This window comes from Hylobates moloch, unplaced genomic scaffold, assembly GCF_009828535.3.
Source record: "Hylobates moloch isolate HMO894 unplaced genomic scaffold, HMol_V3 SCAFFOLD_12, whole genome shotgun sequence".
Classification (NCBI taxonomy): Eukaryota; Metazoa; Chordata; class Mammalia; order Primates; family Hylobatidae; genus Hylobates; species Hylobates moloch.
Window position 1 is genome coordinate 85,193,979 of NW_026652287.1, and position 26,018 is coordinate 85,219,996.

At 33.2% G+C, this 26,018-nt stretch overlaps 1 protein-coding gene across 1 annotated transcript; it reads left to right on the forward strand.

Moving 5' to 3' along the window:
- Positions 1-1,587: 1,587 nt before the first annotated feature.
- On the forward strand, positions 1,588-23,862 carry ALX1 (ALX homeobox 1). The gene is made up of 4 exons (XM_032171672.2): positions 1,588-1,855; positions 4,947-5,251; positions 8,228-8,356; positions 23,233-23,862. The coding sequence occupies exons 1-4, from the start codon at positions 1,630-1,632 to the stop codon at positions 23,551-23,553; spliced, it is 981 nt and encodes a 326-aa protein (XP_032027563.1). The 5' UTR covers positions 1,588-1,629; the 3' UTR covers positions 23,554-23,862.
- Positions 23,863-26,018: the final 2,156 nt, after the last annotated feature.

Genomic DNA, 26,018 nt, shown 5'->3' on the forward strand with positions numbered 1-26,018 from the left:
AGGTCTCGAAGAAGGTCTCATCAAAGAGGCGTGGGTCAGCTAAGACCCCCGCAGAAGGTGGAAACTCTCAAACCCATCAGCATGCCCACCACAGCTGGGCTTGGCCTCACCATCCTCAGAGTCGGGGCTGCTCGGCCTGCCCGAGGCCAGACTTGTCTAGGGAAACGCGACGGCCGCTGCGAGTGCCAGTGTTGACAAAGGCTGTGTCAGGACGCCTAAGCAGAGGCCTACCTGGACCACACAACCTGTCCGGCTTATTTTCACCAAATTTGCTAGTTTAGGGTGCCTGATGCAGATGCGATTTTGTGCCCAGGGCACCGAATGCATTTCCCCCAAGCGCCGCAGGCTCCTAGGAAGACAAGAGTCCTGCCAAAAGTCACACAGAAGGGATTTCAACCTAGCAATGCTGTCCTGCATGCCCTACCATCCCCTCTGGTGGAAATGGAGGCCTTGGACCTGTCCGCGCCCAGGACGCCGCGCTGCGAGTGCCCGCAGCTCCGCGCGCTCACCACTCACTCCCAGAGCACTTTTCGGAGTAACTCCACAGCGACTCTTCAAAAGTAAAAGTAATTTCTGTAAAAATATGCAGACATTCCTCTTCTTCGTAAACCCCTATTTGTAACAATCCTCCCTTTGGCATTAGAGTAAAAGCCTTTCAAAGGCACTGATCCTAACGGGTTTTCCTAAAATAATTTGGGTCTAATGATAAAATCGTGGACCAAAGGGAAGGGTGGTGAAGAGGGTAGGGAATTGGTTGGCATTAGTGTAATGGCTTCATTGCCTCTTGCTCGGCTTCTCTCTCCCACCCATCGCCACCGCGTCCACACGCCGCCGCATTCCAGAGAAAAAGAAAAGGCCACGGCCTCGTAAAGCTCCCAGCTGGCCCGGACCCCGAGCTCCTCCCGGTTAGAAGCCGAAGCGGCCCCTCTACTACGGCGGCCGCGATTAATAGTTGCCAATGCATCTGGTTCCTTGGGCTTCGGATTAATGTGAACCTTCCACGTAAACGATTTACGGATGAAATAAAAGCTTTTTAGAGCAATACTTCTTTCAAGTTCTTAAGACGCCTCTAAATCTTACTGGTAGTGAGTGGCCGGCATGGGGGCGGGGTAGGGACGGGTGGCTCAGGAAGGGGCAGGCAGTAGGGAGTGGAGGTTTAACTGCTTTGCGATCTCACCAAGATCTTCCGAAATGCCAGTCCACTGTCACGGCGGCAATGAATCTGGGTGTCAGGGGCTCGTCTCTCCTGGCATTTGTCTGAAATGGAGCTGTCTGTCTGTCTATCCTAGGCCTGGACGCGCTCTGCCCGGGTAAGTCGGGAAAATGGGGGTGGGGTAGGCGCGGAGGGGGGACCCTGGGTGGAGTTAGTCGCCCGCCTATTTTCATATTCATTAGAACTGGGAGGCTGCCGGAGGAGGCCAGCTGAGTTTCAAGATATAAAAGCAACTTCAGGTGCTCCTTTTCCAGCCGGGACGTATTAAAGGGGCAGGAGCCGGGCAGTTGCCGACGCCGCAGCGCTCGCTTTCCCTTCCCTCCTCTCTGGCCCTCCCTCCTCCCACCCACTGGCTCCCTCCCCCAGCGCTCTCCAGTTTCTGTGCCCCAGGAGCTACGCGACAGCCTTCCAGGATTATGGAGTTTCTGAGCGAGAAGTTTGCCCTCAAGAGCCCTCCGAGTAAAAACAGTGACTTTTACATGGGCGCAGGAGGTCCTCTGGAGCACGTTATGGAGACGCTGGACAATGAGTCCTTTTACAGCAAAGCGTCTGCAAGCAAATGCGTGCAGGCCTTCGGACCCCTGCCCCGCGCCGAGCATCACGTGCGCTTGGAGAGGACCTCGCCCTGTCAGGACAGCAGCGGTGAGTCGCTAGCGCCCCAGCCAGAGCCGCCGCAGCCCTTCCGCAATCGAAAATGCAGGATCGGTCTGATCAGGCAGGGAGGGAGGAAGGAGAAAAGTGGGAGCGAGGGATCTGGAAGGTGGAGGAAGGTAGTGGAAGGTGATCGCTTTATGAAGCGGTGTTACTGCTGTTGCAGCCTTTGGGGCGGAGGGCGGAGGCAGGGAGAGATCCAGCACCGGGTTGCCTCTGAGCGATTCTCCTTTCGCTGTAGGGTCTGGTCGCCTAAGGATCCCTGAGTCCTTCTGTAATATTGGCTCCTGGAGTAAACTGATAGGGCGCTAAATAGAGCGTAATTGAGTCAAGACAGAACGCTTCCTCTGCGAGCCCGCCTTGCAGTCCGGGCGGGAGGAACTGAAATCGATCACAGCTCGTTAGAGTACGTCACTGTCGTCACGAGTAGGAAAAAAAAAAAAAAAAACCGGAAAACAAAAACAAAAAACAAAAAACCCTTTGAGCTCCTTTAGGTAAAGATAAATCTTTTTAATTTTCCAAGACGTGGCGATATTTTTTCAAAGTTTGAGGATCCCTAGATTTCTAGCATGTGTGAATTTGTAATTTCTGCTTTTTTTTGCGTTTGCAATACAACACGCATTGAATGTTTGTTAAACACTAAAGCACATTAAATAGCTTCGGGCAAAGCATCCCCGGCCTAATCACTCATTCCCAGATTCTACGTTTTGTATTTTTATGACTTCACATTAAAAGTCACCTAAGGAGTCTTTGGAATGCTTCTGGGTGAAATCTTCAACTTTGAATGCCCAAGTATCTCCAAGTCAAAATGTTATCAAAACAAACCATCTATCTTTTCTATCTTGTAACCTAATACGAACCTATTATTTCAGATCGCGACAGCTAAAGCACGTTTACAATTCCAAGAGAACTTTTCCTTATCATTGTATATATTCCACAGTTAAGCTATAAGGGGCGGGCTGCTTTAAAATAACAAACGAATTAAGTGTGAAATATTTACAACAAGCGCCCTGCCCCCTATTTTATGGAGATTCAAAATCTGACAAAACACTGGCCTGTAGAAGCTCATTTTCTAAATATTTTGAACACAAGTTATTTTCTTTTTTTTAATCTCATATTTAAATAATTTTATTTAACGTTGCAAGTAACTTTTCACTAAGGGTAAATCAAAAATAAAGGTGCAAATGATAGAAAAACTAATCAGCTAAGTCGTTTCAGTCATTTATTTAGAAAGATTCGCGCATATACTTTTTATTATTCTTACACTGAGTTGTTGGTTTTCTGGCTGCGTTTCAGACCTGGTATCTGTATTTGTGGAATTCTTAGATGCGTGCGTAACGTTATTTGAATTGACAGGTCTTTCTTTAATGATTCTGCAATGTCTTGTATTGACTCTGGATGGACTCGATCATAATATTTTATTTTAAATAGTCGAGAATCCAAAATAAGAGACATAATTGACGCGTTATCAACTTTTAAACAAATATCACACTATTAAGATGAATTTTAACAGAGAAGTGTTAAGGAAGGTGAACATAGGCAGTCATCCGCTTAATTTAGGAGAGATCCTGTCTTTCTCTTGAGATGCCCTTAGCCTCTCTGATGCTTCCCCTCCCCCATCCCTAATTGCTGCAGTTCCCCCTTTAATTTTGCCCAGGGAGACAGAACCGTATTGTTAATCAGTCATGGCTCTTCTTTATATTTAGTTTAACATCACATCTTCCTTTGCATGAAAACCGTTCATTTTAAAAATTTGTTATATATTGACAAATTATAGTTGTATATATTTATGGGGTACAAAGTAATGTTACGTTTTTTGAAGGCAGTGTGGAATGATTAAATTACATTAATTAACTGGGCCATCACCTCAAATATCTGACTTTTTTTGTGATGAGAACATTTTTGAGAGTTACTCCGTTAGTGACATTGAAATGCACGGTACTCAATTATTAGCTATTGAAGTTATATGCGCATTAAAGTTGAATATATTTGTATAATGATGAAAAGGGTTGTAAAATACATTATGGGGGTAATTTTAAAAAAAGAAACAAATGAAAAAAGTATGATCATCTATTGGAAATTATTATTCTGGCTGGATTGACTTTACTTTTTAAAAAGTGCTTCCCATTTCACTATATGCATCCATTGCATTTGTGGGCGTGTGGCATTATATGATATATTTTTGTTTTATATCATACTGCAAGCATGCAATCAAATCTGAAGAAAATTACTGAAATTAAACATCCCTTAACAGAATGCCAGATGTCATCCTCTGTAATGTTTTAATAGCTGTTTTAATTTCTGTGTTTCAGCAGAGAAAAAAGTAAAGCTTTCAACCTTAAAACTTATTTAACTAGCTAAGTAGAAATATGAAATGTTTTAAAAAGAACTGCATGATAAGTTTTTAGGTAAAAAAAAAAATGCTGCTTAAATCTAATTTCTGATAGAAAGCACATTCAAAATTTGGCATGAAATTTGTTTTGTCAATTTAGTAGATTATTTTTGAAGAAAAAGTGTAAATGCAGACATGGATATAAAGTTGAAATATTCAAAATTTAGTGGAAATAATGTCACATCTGAAATCTATCATCAGTACATTTTACATGGTGGCGGATAATAACTTTCAGATATTAGTACAGAGGTATTATTTAAGATTAAAATATATTTTCTGAGCCACATTAGTAGCTTGATTTTATCTGCTGTGAGTAAATACATGACATTAAATTTGCTCCAGTTTTCAAAAATCATGGACACTTAAAGTTTTTTTCATGAAACACCCAGATCATCTTTAAATTCGAGTACATGAATTTAAATAAAAAATATGTGCATAAACATATAAATCCTGTAAAATAGAACTGCGGATTTTGCCAGATCATAGCAGTTGCATGAACATATTTTAAAATGGTATTTAAACCTGTCCTACAATGAATTAAGTATAGAATGTGGTAATTGAATTAATACTAGCACAATAAATTATTAATAGGCCAATTTCTTGATACTCTCAATTACTTCTACTTATTGATTTAATTGAGATGAGTTTCACAATCCTGAGAACTGTTGTTTTTTCCTCCTCTGGGTACAGTGAACTATGGGATCACTAAAGTAGAAGGACAGCCCCTTCACACGGAACTGAATAGAGCTATGGACAACTGTAACAGTCTCCGAATGTCTCCTGTGAAAGGGATGCAAGAGAAGGGAGAGCTGGATGAACTTGGGGATAAATGTGATAGCAATGTATCCAGCAGTAAGAAACGGAGACACCGAACCACCTTCACCAGTTTGCAGCTGGAGGAGCTGGAGAAAGTCTTTCAGAAAACTCATTACCCGGATGTGTATGTCAGAGAACAGCTTGCTCTGAGGACAGAGCTCACTGAGGCCAGGGTCCAGGTAGGAGCCAAACAGAGGCCTTGATGGATGGGATAGGAAAATAAATGGTGTTAGAATAATTGAATAAGTGCATTTTGCCACAAAGAAACAAACTGATTCCCTAGCTGAAGATGAGGAACAGAGTAATATATATGAATATATGTCTACTAAAATTATTTTTTTAATTGCAAAAATTTTGACAACTCATACAATATGTAAAACAAAAGAACACGAGTTATTACAGAGACATAAAAATTAACAATCATTCAAACATAACAATATGATAATATATCTCTGATTTTCAAAAGCAAGTTTTAAAGGATGAAAAGCAGAATCATGACTATTTAGTAATTGGTATATTTATTTGTTTTTTTTTCAGTTTTATTAGCCATTAAGGTTCTTTTTTAGATTATACATCAGGTATTTGTAAATTATTTGTATAATAGCCCATACATCTAGAAATTTCTAGAGTTGGAGGCATAATAAAAGAAAAAAAAGAAACAATCCCACAAATTCCCAATTGTTATGTATACCATGGAATGTTTTCACTATGGATAATTAAAAAAAGATCAAATAGTGCTCATTTACGATTTTATAGTTCTAGTAGTTGTCAATATGTAATATTCCATTATAATGGTTAAAGTCTAGATAAATCATATGAATTTTGCATAGGCAATAAAAATAATGGCTTTAAAGTAAATTTTTGTATATACTCAATTATGTTTATAAGATATATTCTAGTTATTAAATTGGATAATCCAATATGCTTAATTTTAAAAAATAATTTGAGAAAGAAAAATCATATCAGGTAATATTTTACCTCTTAGGAGTACTTTATTTTGACTACATTTGATATTCTTAAACTATATTTTACTAGTTTCCAAGTAGTAAGAGTTTAAAATGCAACAATAATTCAGGATAATGGCCTTTGACTTTGTGTGTGTTCTGACTCCTCTACAAAAGTATTGATTTTTGCAATTCCCATAAACTGCTAAAATGGGGGAATGAATAAAAGAGTGAAAATTTTGTTCTAAATCGAGTAACGGTATTTCTTCTTAAGATTAAGCCATCGTAAGGCTCTTACATCATTAGAGATAACATCTGGTGGTACACGGATAACAAGCAGCAGATTTTTACTTGAGTTGGTGGAAGCAAATGGTTACTTTATCTTGGTTCAGGAAGTAAATATGTAGAAAGTTCATGCTAACAAAGAATTTTAGAATTGTCAAGTATTAACACCCACTTTGTATGTTTGAGATTTTTGTCTTTGTCTATATTTAAATTAGTTATACTTGTAACCATAAACAAGTATGTTTGCACACAGAGTGACCAACTGTACATAATGCATCTTTTCCCCTTAACATTCACCAAGTCTTTATTAATTTTTGTCTAAGAACATGCACAGAGAGCCAATCTGAACTTAATTTACTCAGGTCGTTCTCTTTCCTGCTTTGCACATAAGAGTGGTAACTATTACCCATTTTAAGGAAATTGTCAAGTTCTTTTTGTCAATGGAAAAAAAAAATAAACCCCAAAAACATATTACTAAATTCCCTTAGTATGTTCCTGGGGCTTATCTGTAGAGACAGCAAGAAAATTTGATTTGTTTTGTTTTGTTGTTGATGTCTTGAGCCTTGGCATAATGGATAATATGCATTTATCAGCAGTGTACTAAAACTATAATGAACATATAGCTCTCTGGCTCATTTCAATTGCTGAAAACTCTGCAAAGTGGCATCTTAAATTTGTAATGTGTACTTAAAAATTAAACTGAGTATTAATATGTTGCCATAATAGTGAAGGTAAAGATATACAAGATTAGAATTGAGTATGAAAAAGAGTGAAAATTTCAAGCAAACTTCAACAAAAGGCTTTTACAACTTGCATTTTTTATATTTGATTTCTAGCTTTTTTCCTAAATATTTTATATTCTGAACATAGTTGTGTGAAGAAGACTAAAGAGATTCCCAAAAGCTACTCCTATAATGTTCACTTAAAAAACATCAGAGTATACATATTGAATATAATCTTCTGCATCTCCCTTTAATATTAAAGTGAAGGTATTGGAGCATGACAAGTATGAATTAATGACTATCAAACCTGCTGAGGAAGATGGTTCTTATAATAAATACTTCTAATAGGTAATTAGAGAAACTGTGGAAGATAGCTTAGTGACCTTAGTTGCCAGACTAACTGATAGACTTTCTTGACACTTGATTCTATCTGCCCTATTTCTTACATTATTTCCATTACCTGTGCTTTAAATTAGAGAAATTATAGCATTTTCATAAGGGAAAATAAATTGCATAATGTATGTAATAAGCACATTCACGTATTTTAAAACCATAGTTCAACTTTAGATGATTCCTTTTTACCTATAATTCTTGTCATGGTTATTATAATATGCAATCTCATTTTTTCCTATTTCTAGATAATCATGATGTTCCTGCTGCTGCCATATATTTAGATGTAATCTTTATGTTTAGATTTTTAAAAGATTATGTAGGTATGAGCACAACCCAGAAGAGCTTTCACTTTTATGACATATTTTAAAGATAAGTTTTAATAGACTCATATTAATTTGCTTATAGATTGGCTGAGTTTACGTTATGGCATATATGTCTTCCAGACTTGCAGCATTCTCTTAAAGGAGACTTATCCATGACAATGTGGAGATATATGGAGTATTCAGGATCATACAATCTAATTCCTTTTTGTTTTCCATAAATGAGAAAACAGAGGCTCAGACATATCAGATGTATTTCCCGAAAGTCTTCTGCCTCTTTCTATTAAATTATTTTGCCTCATGGGCAAATCACTTACCACATCAAGATACAAGAGAAAGTAAAATCTGTGGATCCTTTTCTAACGTAAATACATTTCTTTTTAAGTAATTTTTTAAACCTGGTTTACCTTTCTTGTTTGATGTCTTTTAACATCACATTTGCTTTATCAAATGTTCCTTAGCTAAAATTCTACTTTTTATTAAATAATTAGGTTTGGTTTCAAAATCGAAGGGCCAAATGGAGAAAAAGGGAACGTTATGGCCAAATACAACAAGCGAAAAGCCATTTTGCTGCCACTTATGATATATCAGTTTTGCCAAGGACTGACAGCTACCCACAGGTATGCTAAACTACACAGAATACTGATCAAGAAAAGTAGATTTGGTTTGTATATTCTTAAAATGGTTAACATAGGCTTTATTATATGTAAGATAATAGTCAAGAATGAAAACCTAAGCTTCAGAAAACATTCTTCATGTCTGCTAAGTTTTAATTTTTCTAAATTATTTTCTTATTGTTTTCTTACAGAGTCATTCATTTAAAAATATTTCAGGGTATTTTTTTCTTTTGAATTTTGTTGTATATTGCAACAAATGAAATAGCATCATTTAATGATACAGGTATTTTAATTATTCTACATTCTAATTACTCAGACTCTCTTCCTTTGTTAACTTTTAAAAATACTGTAAATAGAGTGTTGCTTAGCATGCAATCTCTGTGGATATTGTTTTATGAACTATAATAAAACCTGATGTCAAATGTGGCCTATTAAGCCCTTAACTCCATTTAAAAATGTGTCTCTTTTTCTATGTTTTTTTTTTTTTTTTTTTTTTTCAGATTTCAAATTGCTTATTCTCTAAGGGTCCACATTTGGTCCTGTATGACTTAAAACAGAGATAGAATTAGTATCAGACATAATTTTAAAAATTGATCACAGATAAGTAACAGCTTCTCTTTATAATGGGTGCTCTTTTACTTCACTACAAAAAGTGTTAGAAATTCTTTTTCTTCTCATTTTCCTTTTCAATATAGAGACTATATATTTCTTTTTCATATTTTGTAATGAATGTAAATGTTTTATCTTTCTGATTTATATTGTGTCACTTTTTCCTAATACTTAATAATGATATTCAGAATTGTATTTGATACATGATGAAAAAAACCTATGTCATAAGCAACAAGCTATGTATTATTTTGTTATTTAATGATATGAATTATAAGAGACCCCTGTGAAAACACATATGAAACATATATGCTGGAGAAATACCTTGATAGTTCAGTAACTAGATGATCTGAACCCCAAACTTGAGTATTCATTTTCTTCAATGCTATGAGTACAAATTCAGTTCTTTAATGTTGTTCTTTCCTTGTGTTCCGATGCCTTTTATGATTCTTAAAAACCAATTTTAGAAACCTCACTCCTCCAGATAAATCCCCCAAATTTATTAATATGATATTATATGTTAAATAAAAGAAGTCTTGGAGGTCACCTTGTTCAACTCCTTCATTTAAAAGAGTTATGAAAACGGGCTCAATTGAGTTAAGGAATTGGTTCATGATCATACAAGTGGTTTCCTGCAGGAGAGACTATAAAGGTCACTACATCTAAACCTTTACCCAATAGTTTGCTAGAAGACTATCGTTATGGATACCTCTTCAATAAATGCCCCCTATCTCCTTGTCATAGGAGGAATCTTGTTTCTCTTTTAAAATTTATCTTAAAGAAGTTACCTTATGTTTTCTCCTATTTTAAAGCATGAGGATACCTCTGGTGGTTACTTACCATCATAGGGCTAGTCAAATTGTGTTTGCCAAATATTTTTGAGTGCCTTAGTTGAGTCAGTTTGAGTTAGTTTGAGTGCCGTTTGTTTCTAAACAAAATTCTGTAAAAATGTTTCCCCTCTAGGCTGCAAGCTCCATGAGGACAGGGACTGCAGTGTCTTCATGGTTATTAACACTACTGTAGCCCTCTCTGTATATCTGGGCACTGTTCGAAGCAGATTACATATATTATCTCATTTAATCCTCACAACAACATTATGTGCTAGGTGTTACTAATTGTCTCCATTGCTCAAATGAGAAAAAGATGAGGTGAAGTTCAGATTTGACCAGAGACAATTTGGTTCCCACTTGCCAGATTTTAACCTGACAATAGACTGTCTCTACCTGTGAATATATTTAAATGATACCAAAGGAGAATAAAGCTTGAGCTGCATTATTCTAAGTCTGCGCTTTAGTGTGGGGGAGCCACAACCAGTGAAATAACAATAAAAATATAGGTGAAATGGAGAATGGTTTATATCATTTTGAACTACTTGACTGTGGTGACTTTAGACGTAATAAAGTAACAAATTATGAGCTCTTCACATGGATTTTAAACAGTCTTACTAAGTATATTCCACAATACTTGACTATGACTACTTTTTTGTGCATCTTATTCTTTCAGTCTTCATTTCCTTTCAAACCCCATTTCTGTCTGTTTTCAATTTTTCTGTCCCTGTACGTTGGTTGTTTTATATTGGACTCTTCTTGCTTCTTTGATAACGCAATCAGAATAAGGCCTAGCACCGATTAAGACCTATATAAAGGGTAAAGCATTCAGAATACTGCATAGCAACTATTCTGAATCTAAAACTTTACACAGCTTTAAGACATGTATAAAGGCTCAATATGACTCAATGTACTCTGACTAACCACCTCTTTTCCCTAAGATTATCTTACCATTGTGTTATTGTACCTCAAAGCTTTATATATTATTAATTAAAAGAATGAGGTAACATAGACACCAATGGAGGAATGGACATGGTACACCAAATTATATATTTGATCATCTATTTCACTCCAATGAAAAATTAATTTAAAAAATTTCCCCCCACAAATCATGGGAATGTTGCACTAATTATTCCTCATAATTTGTATACATTGGCTATACCACCTGATAATTTAAGAATGGAGAACATATGTTGGAATTATTTCAACAGTACCAATCACGAATAACAATAAAAATTAATATGAAATCCATAGTACTTTCTTATATTGGTAAATCATTTAATGTTTGGTTACCAAAATTTCCGAAATTATGTGGCTGCAACTCCCCACTGTAGATACTGGATAAAGCCAGGGGGAATTTTTATTTTAACTTAAATATATACAAGATACTTTTTTAGTTTGTTTGAAAAAATAATTGTGCCAAGATCATGTCTCTCAAGAGTTAGCCTAAAGGAAACGTTTTTTTATCATGGGGCTTGAAAATAGGAACTTGTAATGGGAGAAATAGAAACAGAAGTAGAATCCAATAACTCAGTCCAATAAGACATTGGATTTGGTGACTGTTAATTACAGAAAAAATTATTAATTTCAGAAAAGTTGGAAACTAGAAAACGTTAGAGGCAGGACAGAAATGAAGAATTAGCAATTTGGCAGAAAGAGAAGCCATACATAGAAATACATGAAAAACAGAGATAGTTTAGAAAATGATCTCCTCAAACCTGCTCAGTGTGTACAATCATAATATGTTTATTTCTATATAGTAATTAATACTTTCTAATATGTTCTAATAAATACTTTGTTTCAACTGGCCTTCTTTTTACTATAGTAAAAACAGCTGTAACAGTAAAAATAATTACTAATAATTGGGGGCATATTTAAAGCTAGACACTGTGCTTCCTTCTTGTATCTATTAACTTGTTTAATTTAAGCTCAGGTTTTCTGAGCTCAGGAGCCCAGAGACCTTTGTGTAACATCATCTCTTTAATTCATCACTGAACAGTGAAATAACTCAAATTGGATCCTAAAATATCACATCCTTTTTGGAAAGTAAAAATGCTTCTGTTTTTAAATTTATAAACATTTACAAAGCCTAAACACTGCATTGACTGTTTCAAGACTTTTTTCTTAAACTTACTTATCTTTGACAGCAAACAAATAAGAAAGTGAGAGACATGATGTTCATATTTACATATTTTAAGGTAGTATATTTTGATGTACTGACAATAGTATCTTTTTGTTTAAGTTCTTTATTTTGGCTCAAGATATCAGTTGCCATTTGGCAATGCTATGATTTAACTAAATTAATCTATTCATTTTTCCTCAAGAGGTGACATTTTTGAGAGCATTCTCATTGCTTGGGGTGAATTTGTTTCCTCTATCTTGAATTTCCCTCCCTCATCTAAGCCATATTTACTCCATGAAGCCTCTGGGATGTGCCATCTATCTGCACATCACTTTCTCACTGACATTTTGGTGGGTTGTATTAAAGGTCTGACTTCTCATTTACAATGTAAAATATTTAAAAGATGACCCAGTTACTAGTCACCTTTGTATCACCAAGGATGGTCTGCTATGAATTGAGCAAATTATATAGACATTGGATAGATGTGAGTAATAGTACAGTTTCACTTCAATATATTAATATATTAAGTAGTGTATCATAAAACAAAAATCATCAATTTTCAATAAAACAGATAGTTTCTGAATTTCTGTTATTAACCAGTTTTGTGATAAAAGCAATTCACTTTTCCTCAATTTCTTCCTCTGTTCAAAAAAATAGGGTAGAAAGATTTTGCCGACACTTTTCAGCCGACTTTTATTCCAAAGTTATTTGCCTTTCAAAACAAATATATGCCATGCACTGTTGCAGGGATCAGGGATGTATAAATGATCTAGACAAAATTCCCTGCTTTGTAGAAAGACTAAAAACTGGGTAATATTTGTACTAAATTTGCAAACACTGCTTGGCGCAAACTAGGCCCAAGAAACCATAAATCTAAATAATTTTGGCCTTAAATTTAAAAACCGAGCAAAGATCTAGTGATATTACATTTTAACTTGTTTCTAACACGGCAAAAACAAAGCATTTTAAAATAATTATTTTAGTGAATAAAATATTTTATCTTAAGGTATAAGTATTTTCTTGAGAATTATAATTACCCTTCATTTCTTACAAGGAACTTTACAATTTCATGTTCTTAGGTTTGGATTACATGAGCACTGACATTATTATCTAGATAGATAACTTTGAGTTACAACTTTGACTCGATCTTCAGTTTCTTTTTTTTTTTTTTTTTTTATTATACTTTAGGTTTTAGGGTACATGTGCACAATGTGCAGGTTTGTTACATATGTATCCATGTGCCATGTTGATTTCCTGCACCCATTAGCTCGTCATTTAGCATTAGGTATATCTCCTAATGCTGTCCCCGCCCCCCCCACCCCCCACCCCACAACAGTACCCGGAATGTGATGTTCCCCTTCCTGTGTCCATGAGTTCTCATTGTTCAATTCCCACCTATGAGTGAGAACATGCGGTGTTTGGTTTTTTGTCCTTGCGATAGTTTACTGAGAATGATGTTTTCCAGTTTCATCCATGTCCCTACAAAGGACACGAACTCATCATTTTTTACGGCTGCATAGTATTCCATGGTGTATATGTGCCACATTTTCTTAATCCAGTCTATTGTTGTTGGACATTTGGGTTGGTTCCAAGTCTTTGCTATTGTGAATAGTGCCGCAATAAACATACGTGTGCATGTGTCTTTATAGCAGCATGATTTATACTCCTTTGGGTATATACCCAGTAATGGGATGGCTGGGTCAAATGGTATTTCTAGTTCTAGATCCCTGAGGAATCGCCACACTGTGTTCCACAATGGTTGAACTAGTTTACAGTCCCACCAACAGTGTAAAAGTGTTCCTATTTCTCCACATCCTCTCCAGCACCTGTTGTTTCCTGATTTTTTAATGATGGCCATTCTAACTGGTGTGAGATGGTATCTCACTGTGGTTTCTTTATTTGTAAAATCGAAGTATTGTTGGTGCCAGTGTTGGTGGTGTTGATAGTGTAGATGATTAAGATGATGATGATTTTTCTGTTATTGTGAAGACTAAATGGATTTCTGAAAAGGAAAGCCCTCTATAGACTACAGAGGCGAATCCTGGGATTTGAAGAGGGCCAGGGGTTAACATTAATGACTATGAGCTTCCCAGTCAGAGAGATGTGAATTCAAGTTTTGGCTTTTCAGTTTAATAGCTTTTAGACCTTTGGCAAATGAATTTACCATGAGGAACATTTCTCTTCATTTATAAAATGGGGGTAAAAGCTCATATGATGTTTGTGAATGTTAAACAAACTTGTTTATGCAAATTACTTAGGGCATTGCCTAGTACAAAACAGAACTTAATAAGTAGTAGGAATTCTATCATTTCCATTAGTCATTATTAATTTTGTTCTAAAGTACCTGCCTCTCCAGGTAGCTAAATTGCTTGTTTTCTTATGTTGTAGCGTTTAAGTTAATCCAATCTCTGAGTAAATTTACTATTTAGGGATCTAGGGAAATATTAAATTCAGTTAAACACACTTTCCTTTTTAAATTGAAAACCAAATATGGTAACTTTAGAAAAGTTTAAGTATATTTTCGATTCACCAGAATTATTTTCTTATAAATATTTTCATCACAAATTTCAGAAAAAGAATCGAAGTGCTTTTCCCACCAAAATTTTGAATGAGGTTTCACTGAGTATTAAATAGTGAAAACTATCTCTAAATCTATGCTTACCAAATGTACCAAGGAATCCAGACAGTGTCTTGTCTTCCACTGTATTATTGAGGACTTCATAAATATATGCCACTTAGAATTTGAACACGCCAAGCAGTAGATTCAAGTTATAGGTAATTTGTAGTCATTTTTATAGTTTAATACATAGATTAAAGCTGTAAAACATTTTAGTTTAACACAATCTATTTCAAATATTGTAATTATCCAATTAAAAAAATGAAATTCTAAGGTTTTCATATAATAGTAGTTCCCATATAATAGATTGTAGACATATTGCTTATCTACCTTGGTTTTAACGGCAGTTTCTATATTAATCTTAATGGTTGTCTTAACTTAAGCTAAATAAGGAACATAGGACTTGTCTCCTTCTACCACTGTGGTTTATAATTAAAAGACATTTGTAGCATTTTTTACCTTTGGAGAAAATATCATAATTTTATCACTATAATTTCTATTTTTTCCCAAATATTTCAAGTAAGCAAACCAAAATCTTTTAAAAATATTACTAACATAGCGGAAATTAATACATTGTATAATGAATGCTTTTACATCCATGAAACAACCAATGAATGGTCATACAATGATACAGTGAAAATTCTTGTATGACTTATGTCCAAAATGTTACCATCATTCTCAAAAAATCATATTGATATTGCACAATTTGTCACTGATAATAAACACAAATATTTAAAGTGATAGAAGAAATATAATTATAATCTACCTTACTAAAATCTAGTTTTTGCAGCGAGTAAATATGCTGATTAAATTTATATAGCGTTTAAATAAATATGAATAAAATATTTATATATGTATGTGTGTATATATATATATATAAGTTATGTGCAGCATGAGACAATTTTTGTCAGTATCATTAGGTGAAGGTACAGTTAGCTACAGTGAATTCTTTTCTTAATTTTTATTTTGTTGAAATATTTTAATTTTAATGAAATGGAATTCATTTAATGAAAAGAAATTTTAATAAAAATGAAACTTCATTTTTATTAAAACTTTAATTAATTTTTATTTTGTTGCATGTACAAAGACTCTAAAGAGGCAAAGAATATCCTCCAAAAGAAACAAAGTGCACTCACGTCAATTATGAAAATAATTACCTCTGTTCTTTTGAAAATGTAATATTCTAATGTGACTGTACACAGTAAGTTAACAAAATTTTTTAAATAAGTATTTTTTTATTTTACAAGGAAAGTAAATCAGTAAGTTGAATAGATAACTAAATAAATAAGAAGAAAATAAAAATAAATGTTGCAGAGTGCCAATGTCAGCTTATACATATGAAAACCTCACAAGAAGATGGAGAAATAACAGAAAATTAAGCCATCAAAGCCCAGGAAGTCTATGAGCACAGAACCGTTGTTTAAAATCTGCAGTTTACACTATTGTTAGTGTGAACCTTATGATATACTTTAATCCAGAATTATATGCATGCCATGTTTATGAACCTCATGTGTCTATGGATTTTCTTTTTTATTCTACATCATAGACATTAAATAGGTAAACTTCCGTACAAACTCACAGTTGATTTTAAAAATTACAAAAATAAAATGTCAACTTTGTAGTTAATACAAAGAGATGATGAGTGAAATCAATAGCTTCACTCAATATTTTAAGAATAAATTCAAAGTCTATATATGACTCCAAGCAAGATCTCTAAAATTAAACATTTCCTGTGCAAATTAAAATATTTGCGAATTTTATTCATATTCTAAGCTATTTATGCATAAAAGCTTAATTTACAAGCTTACATTTTTATCTTTATTTCTTATATTGTGAATTTTATTTCAATAGGATAATTTTATCACTAAAATGAATCAGACACTGATGAATCAGCAATAGCTATCATACATGTATTAAAATACATGAAAAATAATGTAACAAAAGTTTGGAAAATCCTTCATATGATAATTATTGCTTGATAGTAATAAAATAGCAAAGGCTAGGTGTTACCATTTTATTTCTTCCTTAAATGAGTCGATTTGAAAACTTTCATTTTAAAGCAATCGTGAGAGTTTCTATAAATCTTCTTTTTAAAAGTCACTTAATATAGAATTTAAGAATACAGTCAACACCAAAGAAAAATTTTCTTAATGTTCTTATATCTTGGACTTGGAGCATTTTTCAAATATTATTTGAATAATGAAAAATGTAAACACATTTATATGATGTTATGCTGAAAATTTACAGACATTAACATTTCTTATTAAGCTTCATGCTTTTAATTTTGCACTAAAAGTAGACATACACATTCATTTTTCTGCTAAGCAGTTTTCTTCTTAAATTATCAGTCTCATATGGGTGTGATATTTAATGGTGATTTTTTTTTAATGGACAGGCACCCTTCTTGTTTCAAATCTCTGTATACATATCTAAGATGGAATTTTACTAAAAGATAAAAGTGACAGTGTTTAGCATATGATCTGTTTCTCATGAATAAATGATTTCTAATCACTTTACTTTAATAATATATATTGGAAAATTACTTTAAGAATGTTTGAAATGTCAATAGACTTATCAAAATCTAAATATTTTATATACCACCTTAAAATATTTTTTGGTGAAAATTAGATCTAATGAGTAGATACTGATGAAAATGTACCCTCATTTTTACCTTAGGCAGTACCTAAAAAATACTCAGATTAATCTTTTCATTGCTTAATTAATTCAAGTTGGGATCTTTTTTTTCAGGTAGACAAAGTCTCAGTGTGTATTAGTCACTGGTGGCAAATTCAATATTTAAAGATTCACTTATACTCTTTCTCCCTGCCAGCAACTGACTGATATAGTAAACAGAAAAGTTAATGGGATCCCAAAGTTAGTCAACAGCTAAAGTATCTGCATGTTGCTAAGCATATGATTCTTATTAATATTTTGTCATGTAAATGTTACAGGAATATACTAGTGAATTTCATAATAGTCTCTTAAAAAATTGAGCTGTTTTTGCAGAAATCAGTATTTTCACTTTTAAGAGAACATGTACAAATCTAGTAAATTCAACTACATAGTGATACTGTCTCAATAAATTTATATGGTATTAAACATTATGCCAAAGAGGAAACCCAAATCAATTTTTAGATTTTAATGTAAAGTGGTATTGCTATAACATCATCACAAGTAACTCTATGAATCTCTGATCTCTGTCTTTTAAAGTATCCTTTAATTCCCACAGGAAAGTGTGTGAGCATGTGATACGAGAATTGTGTGAGTGTGCACATGGAATGTGTGTGCAGATGTATGTGTGTGTATGTGTGTTTATGCAAGTAAATCTGATCGATGTTGGTGGCAGGAGATAGGAGCACTCTATATATAGATGAGAAGTAGAGTTAAATAAACTTATTTTAGTAGAAAAATGTCATTTAATTAGTTGTTTTGGAGAGCTTTAAAATTAAGGGAAGGTTGTTACTTACATATTTTCATGTTTAGTATTTCTATGAAATTTGACAGTGTGGTTTCTTCTAAATAGCACTAATATTAGGATATTGACTATAAAATGCTATTATGAAACTATTTTTTTGTTACATCGTGCTATTTTACAATTAAGTAAAAAACTAACAAACTCACTATTCTTTTAAAAGTCCTTTTTGGAAAAATATATTAAAAATTACTCATTATATAAAATCAGTAAATATATTAGAAATATAAACCAGGGTTAGAACAACAAAATCCACTTTGTAGTTGTGATTACAAAGAATATATTCATATCAAAGTTCTAAGGTAAATGAAATAAATAATTTTCTACCCATAACTTACTGTAGTACTTGAATTTATTACAAATATATATCCACAGTAAAAAACTCTTAGTATTTATGTTTATATTAATATATATTTATATATTTTCCCCTCTCCTTCCTCTCTACTGCTTTTAATTCCTTGGAAAAAAATGAGTATTAAATGAATTAGGTTTCAGTTTGGAATAGATAAGACAAAAATAAAACTTTTCTCTAAAATTCCAAAGTCATGGGATAATTAAGTGTTAATGTTTGTTTGGTTAGAAAAACATGAAGGGGCAAATGTTCAAAGTGAAGTGCAGTAAATCCGCTGAACTTCCATTCATGCTAATGGGAGGTAGTTGGCTAAGTTCCCTGGACAGAGTTCCCTGGACAGTGCTTTGAACACACCCCTAAAATTTAAAAAAAGATGTTTCAGAGAACTTTAAAACATGAAATGTTTTTAGATTCTCCACTCCTTTTAAACACAACAAAGAAAAAAAAAAACATGAAGGCAGTCAATCTTTTTTTTTTTCTTTTTCTTTTTAAAAAACACACATACAAGAAGGATATGGGAAGTATTTGTTTCTGGTTGTAAAGCCCTTGAATATTGAACAGAGGCCTACAAAAACACCGTAAAATTATATGGTGCCAGGTATTGTCATTGTATCTATGAAATAGTTCAAAATAAGAGTAGTTATCCTATTTAGGAAAAAAATTAATATTTTTTTAATTCCAAAATTGAACCACAAATATAATTTTTCCTTTAATGAATCGGAGTGCGATTTTGATGGGCTTCCCAGTTGACAAAAAAAGTAATAGGCACTTTTAGATAATATGCACATGGATTTATAGATTCCAGGGCATAGTTTAAAAATTACTGCCTATATGAGAATATACTGGTGTAGGGATGGAGGAACAGTGTGAGTCCAGCTTGATAGCAGTATAGTCAACCCTTAGCTCAAATAATGTTGTTTAATCAAATCTAGATGGCCTAGAACAAAGATTTTATCTGCCAAGTTTTTCCTACAGCAATCAGATGATATGCAATGTATGATATTCTGGTGTAAATGCTATGTATTGGTAAGGGTAAACGGTATTGACAAGCTCAAACATATCCAGAATAACATGATCTGAGTGATACAGTGTCTAGAAACCAAGTCTATGAGGAATGGTTAAAAGCACTGGAGATGTTTACCCGGAGAAAAAAGACTTGGGGGTTGTATCATCATGCCTGATGACACTTTTAAGATTTTTACATGTAAGAAAGATGATCTTATTCTGCATCATTACAGGGCACATAAATGGAAGCCATAGGTAGAGGTAGAGGACTATAACAGCTTACTTTTATAGAAAAGAAATGGATTTTTTTTTTAAATAGGTGAGGTTCTTATCACAAGTGGTAAACAAAATTGGTGTACAAATAATTTTTCATTTGGAAGGAACCTAATTTCGGTTGATTTTCAGAATTCCATGTGTGTATTTTATTACTATTATTTTAATACAGATCTCCTGAGCCATACTAAATGAATCAGAGTCTCCAAGGATATTTATCTGTGGTGGAGAATCAGTGTTTAATAATAAAAATAAAGCACTTCCCAGGTAAATGCAGTTAGCAAGGTCTAGGAATGTAATTTTCATGATCACTGTTAAGATTATTGAGTATGGTGATTTAGGAGTTCATATTATGAAACAAAAATTTTGATATGTTAACATAAATCATCCATAAAATTTTGATTATACCTGCAAGATGGATCAGTCCATATTTTTTGAGCACTTAATAAATTTGTATTAAAGACTTACCTTGTGCCATGTTAGACCTGAGGATGACAAAACAGATGTGAGAAATAATTGTGGGTTTTTCTTTCAGAGAGTAGAGACTATGAACCTCTACAAAGTAGGGATAATGAGTAAATAATTTCAACTCATAAAACTAGTCATTATTACAGCATTTCTAAGGTTTCCTAGGTTGAGATTTGACCTCCACCATTGGAACTATGCAATCTTGGGTGATCTTCTTCAGCTCTGTTCCATAGTATTACCATCCTCAAAATGGGGATAGAAAAAGAACACGCTGTTTAGTGTACTGCAACAATTGAAAGTGTTCATAATATATTTAACGTAATGTCTGATACATGGTAATTAATTGATAACCATTAGCTATAATGAACATGGTCTTGAGCGTCATCATCAAATGTTTAAACACCCAGAGGGCAAGCTTCAGAGAAGTAAAATCACAATATACTGAGGATACTATCTTTTATGATTTGCATCTAAATAAATTTACAATGTGGAAACCAACAATGTTTCTAAAGTCAAATAAAGATGTTGGAAATTTAAAAAACGTAAGATCAGCGGTGGTGCTGGGGAGGAGGAAGAAACAGATATTTTGAAAACAAGATAGATCAGTAAAAATGTGTGAGTGTATCTCTACCAATAGGAATAAATGACAATCTTCAAAATATTTAGGGTATCTTCACAAGCCCAACTAAAATATTGTTATCATATTTACTTTACCAGTCTGTTCTGCCCAGAAAAACATGTCTATATGTTAGAAATTATTTCATCAAAAGTAATGCATATAACATGCTTGATCGTGTCCAGATAAGAAGTTTTGATCAAAATAAAATTTGCTTTTTTAAAATGTACTCTACAGAATATTTTTCAATTTATAGGTAGATTTATGTTAATTATGTTAGGGAGGCAATATTTTCTTAATTTAGATCTATAGGTTACCTTCCTTGCCTTTACCTTTCTGATTTTAGCTTTTTCATCTAGTTGGTGAACATATTTCTGTGCATTTGGAATATGAATGAATGATTTTAATAAAAAATTCAAGAAACTATAAATCGAGCAATTCTTTAACAAACAAAATATAAATAATCCTTCTGTTTCATTATCTTGTCTTCCTTTTTATTTTTTTAAGTAAGCAAGCAAAGTTCACTTTCATTTTCTGAAAGCTCTTTTGTCAGACACGTGACTACAGTTTTTGCCGAGTAGCACAACGTGTGATTGAATGTCAGAGTAAAATCACCCAGATGAAGTTAAAAGAGGTAGTTTGACAGACTTAATGACATTAGCAGCCCTCTTGTTGGTTTGAGATACATAACTCAGCAATCACTGATACCAATCATTATGTTTTGCCTAAAATGGAACACATACAGTAGAATGAGCCAGAATTAGAACATAGCCTGAGACAATTTAAGAATTAACAAAATATGCAAATCATATATATGTATATATATAATGTATATGTTTAGATATAGATATGTAGATCTCTCTCTTTGTCTCTTTCTACATATGTATATATTTAACAACTTTAAAGCAGCTTGTACATATATTTATATAAAGAATTATTTTTTAAGACAACCCAGATATATAAGCACCTTGCCAATCACTGAAACCCCACCCAAGGGTTGAAATTACTTATTAAGGTTTTTCTCTTACGTTTTGAACCTGGTTAATCAGTCCTCTCTTGAGTGACAGAGTACCTTTTTACCAGTGTGATCTAGAAGATTTATTAACCTATTTTTTGCTCTTACTTGAAAATTAGTTGCCATAGAAAGTATAACTCAAGCATGGGTATTGTAAGACTACACCAGACCTTATATGTAGGTGTCTGGAATCTTTATGTAAAAACTAATATAGGAAAACATACGTGTCCTACTCACTGATGATTCTACTCTTACAATCATGATTTTAAAAGATAAGGAAGCCTGATGTGATTAACATGTGTATTGCTGCTATGTTCTGGTCCAAATGTATTATAATAATGTTGCTAAAAGCATTCAGTTTTATTTCATCTTCAAAGGGCTGCATCATAGTATTACTATCCCATGCAACATTTTCTTTCTTTACCTTCCCCACCTCCTGCCATTTGTCATGATTTTCTCTTAGCTTCCCAGTAACGTATGCGGTTCCTATTTTTGTTTGTTTAAATAGCTTGTATATTAAGATTGAGATATGTCCTACTTAAAATTCTTGTTATATAAGTTCTATATCATGTTTCTTTTACATGCTAGTAACTTTAGATACATTTGTACTTGGTCAATATTGCATTGAATTATTTCCTGTAGAGATTTAATAATATGAAGTATGAATATCTTGGGTGTCAATGATAAAGCAGTTTTTACTCGATAGGAGTATTATATAACACAAGAGTAACTGCGTTATACTCATCTGATATTTTTGCTAAATAGTTGCATATCTTTCTCAGCTATGATTCCATTATTTGGTAAAGGCCCATGTTTTAAAATTCTAACTTTGTTTTACATGTCACATGTCTGTTTCGAATTCATTATATCATATATAAATCATAGAATAAATTTTTAAAATATGTATATTTACAAATTTTGTAATTTCCCAGATTCTCAGAGCTATTTTTTCAAGACTATAGGATACAAAAAGCAATAGGAGGGCAAACATGTTCCAGAATGAGTTTGATCAAAAATATCTTTGCAGAACAGTCTATTGTCAGCAATGCTTTCCAACGAAAACTGCCGCACCAGGAGTCCAAGTTAGAATTTTTTTAAAAAATGCATTTGTGTTATTTTGTTTAGAAAGACAAAAACTATCTTTAAACTTAAAACCAGATTTTAAACTACTTTTCTAAGCATATGAATTGGTCATGACTCAATCTTCCAGATTCATTTTTAAAATCATTACTATGAAAATAATACTTTTTTTATAGGAGATAGACATGTTTGAGAGTATGTTATGTGGCCAAGAATGTGAGATTTGTTGTTCTATTTCAGTGTAACAAACTGGAAGGATCTCTCAAAGAATTATTTTTTAGTCATTGTTGTATGTAATTACAGACCACCCAATGGGAGCAAACAATGAATAATCGTTAACCAAATTTAGTAAATACAACTTAACAAAAGTAAGAGAACAAAAGCGAGAACATGAAAATGTAATATTTGTTGTTTTATATATTCCAGATTCAGAACAATTTGTGGGCAGGAAATGCAAGTGGTGGGTCTGTGGTTACTTCATGCATGTTACCACGTGACACTTCCTCCTGTATGACACCTTATTCTCACTCGCCTCGGACAGATTCCAGTTACACGGGGTTTTCAAACCACCAAAACCAGTTCAGCCACGTGCCCCTCAACAATTTTTTCACTGACTCTCTTCTTACTGGGTCAACCAATGGACATGCATTTGAAACAAAGCCAGAGTTTGAAAGGAGGTCTTCCAGTATCGCAGTTCTTCGAATGAAAGCCAAGGAGCACACCGCCAATATTTCATGGGCCATGTAACATACAGTACTCCTTTATTTTTCTTTTAATAGCAAAGTTAAACATTCTTATTTCTCATATTTAAAGGATACCACAATAAGCTGCTGTGTGTGGAATTGCTAAAGGTCAAGATATTCAGTGAGACCAGCTTAAATGAATAGTTGTTATTTAACATTAAAATCTAAGAATGAACCTCTGAAAAGACTAAATAGGTTTACCATGTGCCAGTCTCCACAAACTCTGTTTTAGTAGTAAGACTTTCCTTTTCTATTGTACAAGTCAATGAAATATGATCATGCAACTTATTAAAGAATAAATGTGTTAAACAAATTCTTCTGTTATAGATTGATTTATGTTACTTCTGTATAACAAGAAATCTCTTGTAAAATCATACCCGATAAAGAAGGAAATGCACTGGGGAAAATGTCAAGATGCCAAAGCTGTCAGGTAAATATTGAATCAGGGTATTTTGGGGAGTTAACTGCTCTCTCTCTCTCTCTCTCCAAAAAGCAGTGGGCAAAATCCCTGTTGCTGAGAATTTATTTTCAAGCCTCATTTTTATTTTTGTTTTTACCCTTTGATGTTTTAGTGAATTTCCAGTCTGTTAAACAAGGGATCTTTTAAAATAACCGACATTCGCATGAGATATTTGGGCATGGTTTCCTGAAGCCACATGGCTAAAGGTGATAACTGAAGTATTCTGGTGTGATTGAAAATACAGTCATGGGAGCGGACTTTATAAATGTCATTTTTCCAGTGAAGAAGCCAGCATAGACTCAATTACTTAATCATCACAAACAAGAAAAAATTTACAAACCTTGCTGTTGCTTTTAAACGAAGATTGTGTTGATTAACCTGTGCACATAAACTGCTAATTAATACTACACTGAAAGTAACATTTTCTGTTAAAGCATCAGTGAGTTGGAATTTATATGTATTTTGTGGGTATGTGCATGCTTACATGCATGTGTGTTTGTTTCTTGACATATTATGCCTTCAGCATTTTTTGCTACTGTGGTTTTTGCATAGAGAATTAAAATGTCAGAAAGCTTTCTAAAATTTCTGTTGGAAAAGAAGAAAAATACATTGCATCTGGAAAATTGCTAACCCCTTTGATTTACTTCTCCTCCCTTTACCCTGTCACATTCCAAGCTTTTTCAGATGAGTGAAATGTCAACCTCCATGAAAGATTCTTAAGTTCATAAAGGCAAAGTAAATTAATTGAAATGAAGATGACTTCCATGGCTCAGATTAGAGCCGAGCTCTTTGTACTCTGTAGAATCTTCCTGTGGATCCTGCAGACTTTAGGAATATGCTTGGGAGCTCTAATGGCTAAAGGACAAGAATAAATGAATTTTAAAATTAAATTTTGGAAAAAGTACTTAAATGCAGTAAGTGTCTCTTCTTAGTGGGAAAATATTTATAGCAATTAAACATCTTTTGTAATAAAATTTTAAATCAAGCTGATGATAGAAATGAGTCATGTCCTAAACAAACATTCCCTGATTTCGTAATACTTTATTCTTTATTACTTTTGTGTTCCCTCTCTTTATTTTTGTTTCTAAAAGAAACGTGTTCAATTTGGCTGTGAGAATTATGCTTTCATGCAAGATCTTTTGTTAAAAGACTATTTAGGTAGCTGTTAAATATCCTTCATGGTTTTAGAAGAGAATGATTTATTTTCATATATATTCATATGTGTGGTTAATAGGAATTTGTGAACTAAAACTTAAAACTAAAGTATAAGATTTTCTTTTCAAAAATTTCACAAATTAATTGTGTTCATTTTCATTTTCTTCCGCTGTAATTTAAATTTAGGTATCCCTTGGCTAGTACCATATATTTTTCAAATGAGAGACAGAAGTCATATCGTCAAGTTCAAATTTCATTTTCTTCTTTAGTTTTTCTACTCTTTTTCTCCTTATACTTAATAATTAGGTAATAATTAGTTGGAGCTTCTATAACTACTTTTTTCAATTGAAACATCTTTTTAATTAAGGTTTTACATCTATAATTCTCTGTATAAATATAATTCACATATTTTAAAAACATAGATGGACTATTTGCAATAATAAAATAATTAATGGATTCATAGTTCTTGTCCTTTATGAGTTCACAATCTTCCTGGACAAACACATGCCTGAAGTTCTTACCCTCAGCCATGCCTCAGATTGTATTATGGCAGTAAGAATCTCATGAATTTTCCTGTGTTAACATTCCAACTTCCTTTTTTACACAGTGAATTTTTATTATGTATTAAAGTTGCCAAAAATAAAATAAAATGAACTTTTGATATAATAGGGTAAGATAAAGTTAAAACAAAGTACATATAATGAATTTCCTGAATTTTCTCTTGCTCTTTCTGAATTTAAGTTTCAATACTAGAATTCATATTGATATTATATACTTTTCTTAAGAGAAAAAACTAAGGAACATTTTATTTACTTTTATTTGGGCTTATTATTGATAGTATTATTGGGAGTTTT